Genomic DNA, 11,657 nt, shown 5'->3' with positions numbered 1-11,657 from the left:
GGGCATTAACAACATTTTTCGTTTGTATACAAAGCACAAGTGGAAATTGTTTCATTTCATTTGAATTTTTATTTGTATCTGCAAGAACAATATTTATATGTATAGTGGTTGTAATCTTAGCTTAATTTAAATTTTCACATTATCGACAATTTCAAAACAAAAAATAAATACAGATATAATTTTTGTTCCCGAATTGTGTTCTCCTCTTTCTGTCCGCTATTTTTTGTTTTCTATGTATCTCAGTTGTAAGCCTAAATATGACAATTTCTTTTAAACATACACATACATACATACATACATTCATATTGTTTATGGATAGAGTTACGCTTAAATATACACATATATGCAATAAAATAACTGGATTTTTCATTAAATTGCAAAACCGTTGCTCAATTTCTTTTTACATTTAGATTTAGTGCTTATGAATACCGAATGCTACAAATACGAAAAAAAAAAATGTCGTGAGTTAAAAAAAAATATTGTGTGAAATATTAAATAAACACTAAGTTGCGCTCAATAAAATCGTTGATTAACCAAATATATACAATTTGAGTAGATTAAAAGGTAAATATAATATAATATATTTAGGCTTGCATATATATATATACATATATATGTATAGCAATATATTGCTAGTATTGCTTACGACTATATAACGTACACATATCAGTAGTAATTTGTATCTTTGAGTGTTTGTTTGTTACTTTTGTGTTTTTGTATTTGTTGTTAGTGTTAGTTTCTATGTGTACTGTTTGATTTTGTTGTTTTTCTTGTGTGTTTTTTTGTTTTTGTTTTTGTTTTTGTTTAGTGAAAACGCTGACCATGCTCAACTAAAATTGCTATCACTTGCTTTTTGTTTTTGTTCACATACATATAATATTATAATAAATACAACAGACACAAAACAAACACAGTCGAATGCTAAGCTAAATTAAAGCGGCGTTTGTTAGGAGAATTCATAATTAAATATAGAAGGTAAATAATTATTTTGGTGGCAGGCTTTCGGTGTGATTGACGACGGCGACAATGTTCGTTTGACTTTCACTTTCACTTCACAGCAATTTACACATATTTATATTTATTCTTTTTTTTTTTTTTTGTTGCTGCTTTCTAACCATCCTTCGTCTCTATCTGTGACTGCTGTAGGTCTTGAAGACACGCTGCATGCTGCTGCCGCTGCTGCTGCTGGCGCTCAGCGATGAGTCCTCCTGCGATCCCACAGTGGCATTTATATCATGATCATGATGCGTCGTCTCCAAGTTCAGTGGCATCTGCATGTCATGATCATCGGCATGCTCATAGATATAATCGCGTTTCTTAAAGTTGTCAATGATCTTCTTGGTGGACTTCATATGCGCCACAAAGGCGGCATCCAACTGCAACGCACAAATGAATTAAACTATAGTTTGTGACTAGCATAAATATGACAAGTACTTACGCTCGAGGTGAGATTCATGAAGGTGTGATATTTCTCTAGCACACCTACAATCTCCTTGAAGCTTCTGTCGCGCAGCTGTTGCCGTACAATCATCTCGTACTGCTCGTTATCCGCTATCAGATTGCCAATGAGTATGGCGGCATAACTGCCCTTTAGCGTGTGCTCCATGTGGTGTCCAGCGCGTTGCACAACTGCAAAATAAGGAGAAAGTGTTAGCAACAGAATAATTATTGCCAAAGTCAGCGAGCTGCAGCTTACGATTGTTAACGGTCTCTTCGACCTCCTCCTGCTTCTTTTTGCCCTTGTCATTGCTTTCGAGGAAAGCATCGGTGTTCTTCTCCACCAGTCTGCAATAGAAGAGAGCATAAAAGTGAGTAAAGCGAGCAAAGCAACTTGACTTGAACGGGATGACTTACCTAGCGAGCTCTTCGCATTTGTAGAAATACTCAAGCAGCGCTTGCAGCGCCGACACAGGTCGACCATCCATCGATGGATTATCCGCCACATATTCGCCAGGCGCATGAGCTAGCATCAGCGTTGCGCGATTTGGTCGCGTATGCATGCACAGATTGATGAGCAGCGTCAACACCTACAAAGCAGACAATGAATTAAAATTTATATATAAGATATAATCTATAATGGAACTCACCAATATGCTCAGCTCGAAGATATAGCGATCGGGAATGTAGTTGGAGGCAAGCAGCAGCAGATGGAAGCTGGTCTCGACGACATCGCTGCGCCTGCCAAGCATTTCGGCGCCCAGCGAGGGCTGCGCTTCATTGAACGTATGCGTTAGATTGATGAGCACCTTCATGACCGGGATGAGCAGCTCACGCATTGCCACGCCCGGATGCTCTTTGCTGCTGCATTGCTCCGCCATGGACGGATGCAGCAGCAGCTGACGATCGCAGAGTCTGTAGAGCAGACAGAGCGTCTCCACTGCACATCCCTTGGCATAGGTCAACATATAGCGTTGATTAGTCTCATTGTGTTGCGTCACATTCTCCAGGACGCGCAGGCAACGCGCCACAGTCTGCATGTTGTCCAGCAGCGCTGGTTGCCAGTTAATATCCGTATCCGTATTGTTGATAATCGGCTGACAAAAGTTGGAAATTGTCTTGATAATATGCTCGAGACCTCCGAGTTTGCGCAGATCCTCCTTGAACCATTCACCCGCGCGTTTCGAGGTCAGCGAGAGCAGCGTCTCCATGGCCAAGGTGCCAACGGTAATCGACTCCACATTCAGATGTGTGCCCTTGCCCTGAGCCTTGATTTCCTCGCAGAGTTCGCGCACCTTCTGCTTGTTGCGCTCGTAGCCAACGCGTTCCGCCGCCGCGATTACACTCACGCCCTCCGCCTCCAGCAGATTGATCATTAGCTCCAGGGAATCACGATCCAGATCCATGTTGAGACCCTCCTGGGAGAGTATGTACATGATGGCTGAGGTGCACAAGCCCAGACTTAGATCCGTGTTGGCATCGGAGAGGGCCTGAAATAAAGCAGAAGGTATTAACTGTTTGCTTGGCATAGAAGAACCTTTGAAATGAACTCTTGTTTATGTTATCGATAGTATCGATTAACAATATCAAAAGCTTCCAATTTGCAATTCATCAATTCTTTCACTCACCTTGAAAAACTTGGTGACCACACCATGGGCACGCACGTGCATGCGAAACGCCGGCGTCATGCACTTGGTGGCCAACTGCAGGGCGGAGAGGCAACGCGTTGCCGGCGGATTATGCGGCTGCAGAGCATCCAGTATATACTCGACGTCGTCGTACATTTCCTGATACTCGCCAATCTCTTGAATTTGATGTGCGGTCTTTACATTGCGCACCACCGTATAGTATTCCTTGGATTTGCGATCCACCCGCAAGCCCGTGCTACCAGCTGCTCCACCTGCGCCAGCTGACGGCCCACCCAAGGCTTCGTCCACTGCAGAGTCGAGCTCCAAGTCGAACAGTGACTCGTTTGTCGTTGTCGAAGTGGGCAACGGCTTAGCCAGCCGCGATAGCTTGCCCGATGCCGGACTCTCGCCACGCAGCACGGAGCTGTTCGTGTTGTTGTTGGAGCTGCTGTCACCAAAGTCGCTGTAGATGGCATCACCCGCGGATTTGCCAGTGCTTGTGTCGGTCTTGGTGCTGCCGCTCACTGGAGTGGAGGCAGACGTATTGCTAGCATCGCTGCCAGTGCCGCCACCATTGGCCTCCAGAGCTGCATCCCAGCTGTGCTTGTAGAGATGTCGCTTGGCCACAGTTGCCTGCTCCGCTTGGTCGGAGGGCACCAGGGCGCGACTTTTGAAAATGCTGCCCTTCTTCTTGCTGATGACCAACTTGACAACGCCGCCGCGCTGCCCCTCATCGGTTTCAGTGGTGGAGCCATTGCCCGTAGCAGATCCACCACCACCAGCAGCAGCTGCTGCTGCTGCAGCTGCCGCCGCCGCTGCCGCTGCAGCAGCGCCTGTGTCCAGCGTTATGGTGCGCTTAAATTTATCCTTAAACTTATAGTCACGCGCCGGCGGCGAGGATGAGCTGTTGTCATGTTGCATCGAGGAGCTATTCGAAGTATTGGAGGTTTCATCCATGCCGTGCTCGGTTTCGTGGTCCTGCTCCGGCTCAGACTCTAGATCCAAGTCCAGGTCCAGGTCTTGGTGCGGCATTTTGGCGGGTGTGGGTTGTGCATCCATATCCATATCCATATCCAGATTCAAGTCCCCCAGCTCCAGGTCCTCCAGCATCTTTTGCTTTGCCAGCTCCGCCTGCTGCTCCTCATCAAGCTCCGGCTGCTGTAGCACTTGCATCACCTGCTGATTTTTACGTTTGCGGCCATAACTGCGCGTGGAGGCGCCACTAGCACCATTGTCCACACCTGCCTTGATTGCTTCCGCCTTGGCGGACAAGCTGGCGGCAATTTTGTTGATGTTGTTGTTGGTGGTGGCCACATTGTTGTTGTTGGCCCGAGCAGCAGCACGGCCGCGTCGCGTGGGCGCTTCAGCCGAGTCGGGCAGCGCTGCCGGCTGCGGTTCCACATTGAACATAGTCGGATTCGTAGTCGTCGATATGACTGACTCCTCCTGCTGCTGCTGTTGCTGCTGCTGCTTGAGTCCAGCACGTGCACGCGTGTTGCGCTTGGCGCTCGCCGACGACGTGGATGTGGATGTGGGTGATGTCTCCAGCGGCTTGGCCTGGCGCGTTCTTGTGCGCGTGCTCTCGGTGGTGCTGACAGCTTCGCTAGTGTTATTCACTTTACGCACGGCGCGTCCACGCGTGCTACGCTTGGGCTGTTTGGCTTCCGCTTCGGCGTCCCCGGCGCCATTGAGTCGGGACCCCTCGTCGCCACGCAGCACTGATAATATGTCCTCCTGCAGTGGCTCCTGCACCATGGCAGCTCCCGCATTGTGGCCATCCATGTTCATCATCATGGACTCGAGATGCGATTCGATGTCCGACGGCGGCGCCACCAGCGAGGAGTGTTGACTCGTCTCCAGATCGCTGGTGATCACACTGGAACCGCGACTGCGTATGACGCAGGAGTCCTCTTGGACTGATTGCGCCAGCAGCTGCGGCGTGCTGTTGCCCTTGGAGGAAATGCTGCCCAGCATGGGCGACTGCGAATCGAAGTGATCGAAATCGTGATCCAAGCGCGTCGTGGGTGAGATGACATACGACGGGTGCTGATGCTGATGCGGATGCGACAGCAGCGATGGCGGCGGCTGTGGCGGCGGTTGGTTCACTTCACTTGTGGTGAATGCAAAATGTGGTGAGGGCGTCTTAAACTCAACGCAGGCGTCGCTTGGAGTGGCTGCTGCTACGACGACTGCTGCTGCTGCTGCTGCTGCTGCTGGTGCTGGTGCTGGTGCTGGTGGTGGTGGTGGATAAAGTTGCTCCCCTTGCTGCGCCGCGTGCTTGAGATGCTTGTGCTTTTTACTCTTCGACTTCTTGCGTGAATCTTCGCCAGCGGCTTTGGCTGCGGCTGCAGCGGCTGCCTTGGCAATGGCGTTGCGTATGACGTCGGTTTTGATGATGAGTTTCAAGCGCTCCTTGGGTGGCTTATCCGGTGAGATTTTTACCGTGCAATAGTTAATTTCTGGTGGCTCCTCCTCCTCCTCTTCTTCCTCCTCTTCCTCGTCCTCGTCGTCTTCGTCGTGTTGCTCCTGATAATACGACGCAGCTGCGTCCGACGTATCCACCGTTGCCTCTGGGGGCGGTCGCAATGGCTTTACAGTTATTTTTGGCGTACTTATTGTTATTGCAGGAACTTTATCATAGTCCTCAGCCGGCTCCGGCTCCGTCTCCGTCTCATTGGATGTGTCCAGCTGCTGTCCAGGCGAACTATTCGGCGGCGGGCCCTCACTGTCCGTGCTGACTAAGCGCGACGTGCCCTGCAAAATGCCAAGCGACAAGTGATTTCAGTTCTCAGTATAACAAACAAAACATAAATAAATACACACACACACGCAGAGTATAGTAATAAAAATAATAATATTAGTATTGAGTGCTCACTGATATTTCTTGAAATATTTTATTTTTTCAGCCGACAAGCGACAACAACACGCAGCTTGAACTAAAATGACATAAAAAAAAATCGAAAGAAAGAAAAGAAACAAGCCAGAGCAGCAAAAAAAAAAAACTCCGTTTAATGTAAAAGCGCGCGTAATTTAACACTGCGTGTATTGTTGTTGTTGTTGTTGTCGCTTTCTCTTTCCCACACGGCAACTAAACTACTTGAAAGAGCGTTTTTTTTTTTCAAATAGAGCGAGACGCCGCATATGGGAGAGTGCGAGAGAGCGGCGTAAGTGCGAGCGCGAGGGTAAATGATCGTTCGGGCTCAGTGAGAGCGCCGCTGCCGCTGCTTTTTACCCAAAAATGTGTAAGGGGCACAGTGGGCTGAACACCATTTGAAATGGTTAGAAATTGTAGATTATTCAATTGACAGCAGAAAATTAAATAAAATTTGTATCTATTCCATTTATCTATGCTATGCGCTCACCTTTGAAATGCGTAACACAATTGGCGGATGCTCTGGCGTGCGCGATGCACTGGACGAGGCGGAGGCGGATGGCATTGGCATGGTGGATGCCGCCGCGACGACGGCTGCAGTTGCATTAGCTAAAGCCGTTGCTGTTGCTAACGCTACACTGGGCGACGTTGTGGGCGGCGGAAGCGCTGGACTGCTGTCTACTGTGGAAGCTTCTGGTTTTGTCTTGGGAATGATCAGATCCTTGACGGGCGTGGGATAGCGGTCATCCTCTTCTACTTCGCAATAGTTGACCGCCTTGCGTGCGCGGCCCAAAATGCGTGAGGGCGGCGCCTCTGGCTTCAGTTTTTTCTCCTCCTTGATCTTCTTCTTCTTGCCCTTGGGATCAGCTGTGCTGGGCGTGGCAGTCACCACCAAATCCAGCTGATCTGTGGAACTGCTGTCCAGTCTATCAAACGCACCGGGCGTTGTGGGCGTTGCGGCTGCTGCTGCGGCGGCTGCGGCTGTGGGTTTCTTTTTGGGCGACTTGCGCTTCCGCTCTGCGGAACTGCCGCCGCCACCTTTGACCAGTTTCTGTTTGGGAAGGGCTTCCTGTATGGGCGTATGGGAGGAGTACGCTGACGCCGACGGCTCACGCATGGGCGATGCGCCAGCCAGACAATGCGGCAGCTGTTGAATGATCTGTGCTATAACCTCGGGCGGCGCTGCATTGCGCGATTTGAAAAACTTTTTGGGCTTGGGCGGCTCTGGCACCGAGACCGACAAGTCGTTCGGATCATGATCGTGCGTGGAAGCCGGACTCTGTGCGGGACTGGCGGCAGCGGCGGCGGCTGCGGCAGCCGCTGCCATCGGATGCAGGTTGGAAAGCGAGTAGGTGCGCGTCGAGGTGAAGCCCATTTTGCCCCATTTGCCCACTGTGCCGACGGAGCGTGCCACTGTGGGTCGATTGGTGTTCTCCTTCTCCTTGCAGAGCGAGTCCAGCGGCAGCACGATGTTTTTCCCCCAGCGCGACATGCTGCTTGTGCTGCTGCTGCTGTTGCGGCTGCTCTCTCTTCGCTCTTTTTATTTATCTAAGTTTCGAATTGAAATTTTTGTTTACGCTCGCGCTGAAGCGTGTGCCCAGCTGATGGCAACGTTTAGGCTGCTGCAATGCAAGATAGAGAGAGAGAGAGAGAAAGAGTGTGAGTGAGAAAAGAAGAGTGCGCATTATTATTGCAATCACGGTTATTGTGTTGCTATTATTATTAGTTTTGTTTATTATGTTTATAAACTGCCATTTGATGTTATGTACACTAATAAACAGACAAGTACACAAAAGCGCAAATGTCAAAATGCAACAACAACAAAACACAACAAACGAGCTGCCATAAGCAGCCCATGTGTGCGAGCGAGCGCACACTAGTTACTTTGCGCGAATCGTTTAACAATTCTCTTTTCTTATTTCTATTTTTTTTTGTATTTGTCTTATTACTGCCAAAAACAAATCAATGCAGCGAGCTATTTGTTGCACTTTTCTGTTGCAAGTATTTTATTGTTGTTGCTGTTTTTATTATTGCTGCTAGCACACACAATTATTTAGTAAAACACACACACACTGTATGTGTTGTTGTTGTAGGCAGAGATTATGGTGTTGTTGTTGTTGTTGTTGTATGGTGGTACATCGATGCTCAAGCTCACCTGAAACAAAACATTTGACTTGAGCACACAATATTCGATGTATTTTTGTAGGTTTTTGCTTGTGGGTTCTTGTTGTTCCTCTGCGTTTTTTTTTATTAATATTAAATGTACATATGCGTGTGCTGCTGTGTTCAAATCTCTGTTGCTGTCCGTCTGTATGCGTACGTATATATGTTTGTATGTATGTATGTGTGCATGCGAGAGTAGGAATGCAATAAAACAGAAACGTCGACTTCGTTTTGGGCTTATTGGCGCAATTTTGTGTTGTTGCACGCGCGAAATCTTTGCAACGTTTTTGCACTTATTTATTCACTTGCCGCACACACTTCACGGAAAAAAAAAGAAGCAACACTATACGCTTAATTGCAAACAACATACAACAGACTCACACATACACACACACACACACACTATTGCGGCTGTTGTTTGTGCATAGTTAGTAGTAGCTGCATGTTTTTTGTTGCACACATTTTCCACCACTTTTAACGCAGCATACGAAAATCGCAACGAACGAAGATACAACAACAGCTAAAGATTACATACATATACAAGCGTTTCGCTGGCTGTATTACTGTTTAATATCTGGCACATAATCCATATAGCTTCGTATACATTTTATGTGCACATTTGTTGTTTGCTAAGTCAATTAAATTGGTTTAAAAACACACAAAAATATTTAATTTTTTCTTTCCAACTGCGAATTAGAGTGACCAACTATTGTTTGCTCATATTTCGATAGTTATCTGCTCACATTTCGATAGCACACGGCGCGGCGCACAGTTGCTCGCAGCGAGCAGCGAATGATTGACGCAGAAATGAGCCACAAGCAAGCGCAGCCAACTTCACAAGGGCGCGCCAATGCAAATACACAATTCAAAATATTTATAATTTATTTATAATTTTAAAATTATCGCCTGAATTCAGCTGGCTATTTACAATATACGCAAGTGGATCATCCTTGCTGGACTCCATAAGATGGTCGCATGACGTTTGATTAATGCTAAACATAAAGGACAAGTCAATATCATAGCGCGGCAACTTTTCACTGCAACGAAAATTAGTTAGCCAAAATGTATACATAGATGTGGCATTTAATTAGTTACCGCAAAAATGTGATGACATTCTCGCCCAGTGTGGGCTCCCGGGAAAGTAACAAAGCAGACAAGTAGCGTGGATGCTTCTTCTTCTCGGCACAGTGCATTATAAGGCCCCAGTTCCGATAGTCCGTGTCCAGCACATACGTATTATAGATGCCCTCGTATATATCTTCAGTGTGCATCCAATGCGCTGGTGTGCCAAAATCCGGTATTAGCCAAGTAATGTTGCCCTGCAGCTTTTCGCGCAACGGATCCTCAGCAAAAATGTAGCTAAAGTTCATGGTAATCTGCAACGGGCCAAAACACGCAACATGTTGCAGACACAAGAGTATGAGAATAAATGAGGCTTTATACTATTACATGCTGATCCTCGCTGGAGAAGGCAAAGTGACTGCGCATGCAAGCGTACTCTGGCAGCTCCTCAGTGGATGCATAATACTGCACCACATGCCAATAGCCCATCATTTGCTCCAGATCAAAGTTTCTTATGGCGCGCACCTGTTGCAAGAATGAAAAGAAAGCTAACAAAAATCGAAAAAGTGCGTGCCAAAACAATATTATCAAGGCACACACACTCACACACACACACAGACACATGCAACATGTTGCATTTGTACAGTTTGTTTATTTAGCTTTAGGCTCTTTGCTACATTTGACCGCTGTCAACAGCAAAAGCGCGTCGCGGCCAAAAGCGACAGCGACGTCAACGTATTGTGTGTGTGTGTGTGTGTGTGTGAGGCAGCTCCACTTAGAAAGTGTGATTGATTTTGGCATCAGTGTGCGCCCATTTCTTAAGCTCTCCCAGACATTCTGAATGCGACGTGTTCAAGAGTCGCGTTGCATATTGATGAGACACACACACACACACACACTCGACCCTATACATTTAAAAATTGCCAGCTCAAGAGTAAAATTGAATACTTTTTTTTCAGATCTCGTTTCACTGTGCAGCTCAATTTGTTAAAACGGTTACCTTTCACCGTTTTTACTCACATTGGGACATCGCCTACGCAAATCCGTGCGTTTCCTGCTTGTGGCCGTATAGCTGTTGTACTTCATCCAGGCCAGTACGCTGGTCAACTCGCCTAGCAACAACAGCAGCAGTGGCAGCGATGCAGCTGCGTGGCGCCACAAATACATGGCGCACTCTTGGATCTTGAACTTGGCAAAGGATCAGTGCGTATGTGATTTGGATGTGGGATGTGCGTTATAAGCTAATTGATGACAGCTCTGCTGTTGTCGCTAGGAGGAGGCTGAGGGCACTGCGCGTTTGTCGCCAACGGATGCGTCAAGCAGCCGACGCCGACGCCGCAGCAGTTGGACTTTTTAGCGGATAAGAAGCAAATACATGCATACATACATACATAGAAAATAATATATGTACATACATATTACACAAAAACATACAATTCATTACATACACTGCAATAAACTCAAGCTATAGCTAAGAAATGATTAAAATAAATAAAGCAATTGCCAATTAAAAGAAAAACTAGGCAATTTGTTTTAAGTTAATTCATTTATTTCTTCATTATTTCTTTGATATTGGTATTTTACCATAAAAGTTACAACAATAAGATTATATTAGCAGTTATACCATTTAAAGCTTATAAAACATTTTTAACTAAAAAACTTAAAAAGCATTAAATATTATGTAATTATTTATTTTTTACCGTTGATATTCAATAAATAAAAAAAGTATGCAAAATTACTATACCGCAACTTTTTTATTTAAATTCAAAATGTTTAAATTTCAAGTTTTCATAGTTGTAGTTGTATAAATATTATTTATTTAAGTGTTTTAACTTCAAAGTGAATAATGTAAATGGCAATTTTATTTTCTATTGTTATTTTTATATAGCCAGCATGTACTGAAAATACATATATGTACATATGATCATACTTTCATATACTTATGTATTATATTCCTATCAGAAATTGTTTTCAGTGCACGCATGTATTTATATTAAAACGTTATGCGTTGTTGTCGCTACTGTTTCTTATTCATTATCGTAGCTGAAAATAAAACGCACTAACATACACGCACACACTCACACATACACAATTTACATGGCTGTGCTGTGCTGTGTGTATGCAGCCTGATTAACGCTAGATTTATTAACAAAATTAGCGGCAAACACAATTAGTCGCTGCTTACGCAGCACTGAAGCAACAAAGAAATAATACAGTAAATAATATTGCATGCGTATTAAAACGAAATGAAAGCGTATTAAAGAGTAAAAACTAAGATGGAACATAAAATATGTATGTTTTAATAAATAAATAAATACTCAAGTCTTAAGAGCTTGGCTTTGAAAGCTTATCTTAGCGCTAAGCTATGAATTGCAAATAATTGTTTTGGTTTTTTTTTGTTTTGTTGTTTGTCATAGGTTTTTGTGTGTTGCAAGTGTCTTATCAGCATGAGTCAGTGGCATACAATTAAATACATAAATACAGAGTATATGTAC

At 45.4% G+C, this 11,657-nt stretch overlaps 2 protein-coding genes across 3 annotated transcripts; both read right to left on the bottom strand.

Moving 5' to 3' along the window:
- Positions 1 to 803: 803 nt before the first annotated feature.
- LOC108606333 (protein wings apart-like) lies at positions 804 to 8,590 on the bottom strand. 2 transcript variants are annotated; one of them, XM_017996357.1, is made up of 8 exons: positions 8,093 to 8,590; positions 6,428 to 7,559; positions 3,066 to 5,819; positions 2,088 to 2,927; positions 1,855 to 2,027; positions 1,697 to 1,785; positions 1,439 to 1,629; positions 804 to 1,376 (listed from the first exon to the last, which is right to left on the bottom strand). In XM_017996357.1, exons 2-8 carry the CDS (start codon positions 7,427 to 7,429, stop codon positions 1,128 to 1,130), a joined length of 5,298 nt encoding a protein of 1,765 aa, XP_017851846.1. In that variant the 5' UTR covers positions 7,430 to 7,559; positions 8,093 to 8,590; the 3' UTR covers positions 804 to 1,127. The 2 variants fall into 2 exon arrangements, with proteins under 2 accessions (XP_017851846.1, XP_017851848.1); XM_017996359.1 differs by lacking the exon at positions 8,093 to 8,590 and having other exon boundaries at positions 6,428 to 7,646.
- A 384-nt stretch (positions 8,591 to 8,974) lies between these two features.
- LOC108605057 lies at positions 8,975 to 10,445 on the bottom strand. Its single transcript, XM_017994625.1, has 4 exons — positions 10,183 to 10,445; positions 9,550 to 9,687; positions 9,196 to 9,476; positions 8,975 to 9,137 (listed from the first exon to the last, which is right to left on the bottom strand). Exons 1-4 carry the CDS (start codon positions 10,327 to 10,329, stop codon positions 8,975 to 8,977), a joined length of 729 nt encoding a protein of 242 aa, XP_017850114.1. The 5' UTR covers positions 10,330 to 10,445.
- Between the last annotated feature and the right edge of the window lie 1,212 nt (positions 10,446 to 11,657).

Source organism: Drosophila busckii, chromosome X (assembly GCF_011750605.1).
Source record: "Drosophila busckii strain San Diego stock center, stock number 13000-0081.31 chromosome X, ASM1175060v1, whole genome shotgun sequence".
NCBI lineage: Eukaryota > Metazoa > Arthropoda > Insecta > Diptera > Drosophilidae > Drosophila > Drosophila busckii.
Note: the sequence above shows the minus strand (reverse complement) of the source record. Positions and strands in the feature narration are given on the sequence as shown.

Bases quoted from the DNA above. Each gene is read 5' to 3' on its own strand.
- LOC108606333 (XM_017996357.1), bottom strand. From the start codon at position 7,429: ATGTCGCGCTGGGGGAAAAACATCGTGCTGCCGCTGGACTCGCTCTGC. The intron at 2,928-3,065 runs GTGAGTGAAAGA...GCTTTATTTCAG, and splicing joins TGGTCACCAAGTTTTTCAAG to GCCCTCTCCGATGCCAACAC. The intron at 1,630-1,696 runs GTAAGCTGCAGC...CTTATTTTGCAG, and splicing joins CGAAGAGACCGTTAACAATC to TTGTGCAACGCGCTGGACAC.
- LOC108605057 (XM_017994625.1), bottom strand. From the start codon at position 10,329: ATGTATTTGTGGCGCCACGCAGCTGCATCGCTGCCACTGCTGCTGTTG. The intron at 9,477-9,549 runs GTAATAGTATAA...GGCCCGTTGCAG, and splicing joins TCTCCAGCGAGGATCAGCAT to ATTACCATGAACTTTAGCTA. The intron at 9,138-9,195 runs GTAACTAATTAA...TTTTCGTTGCAG, and splicing joins AATGTCATCACATTTTTGCG to TGAAAAGTTGCCGCGCTATG.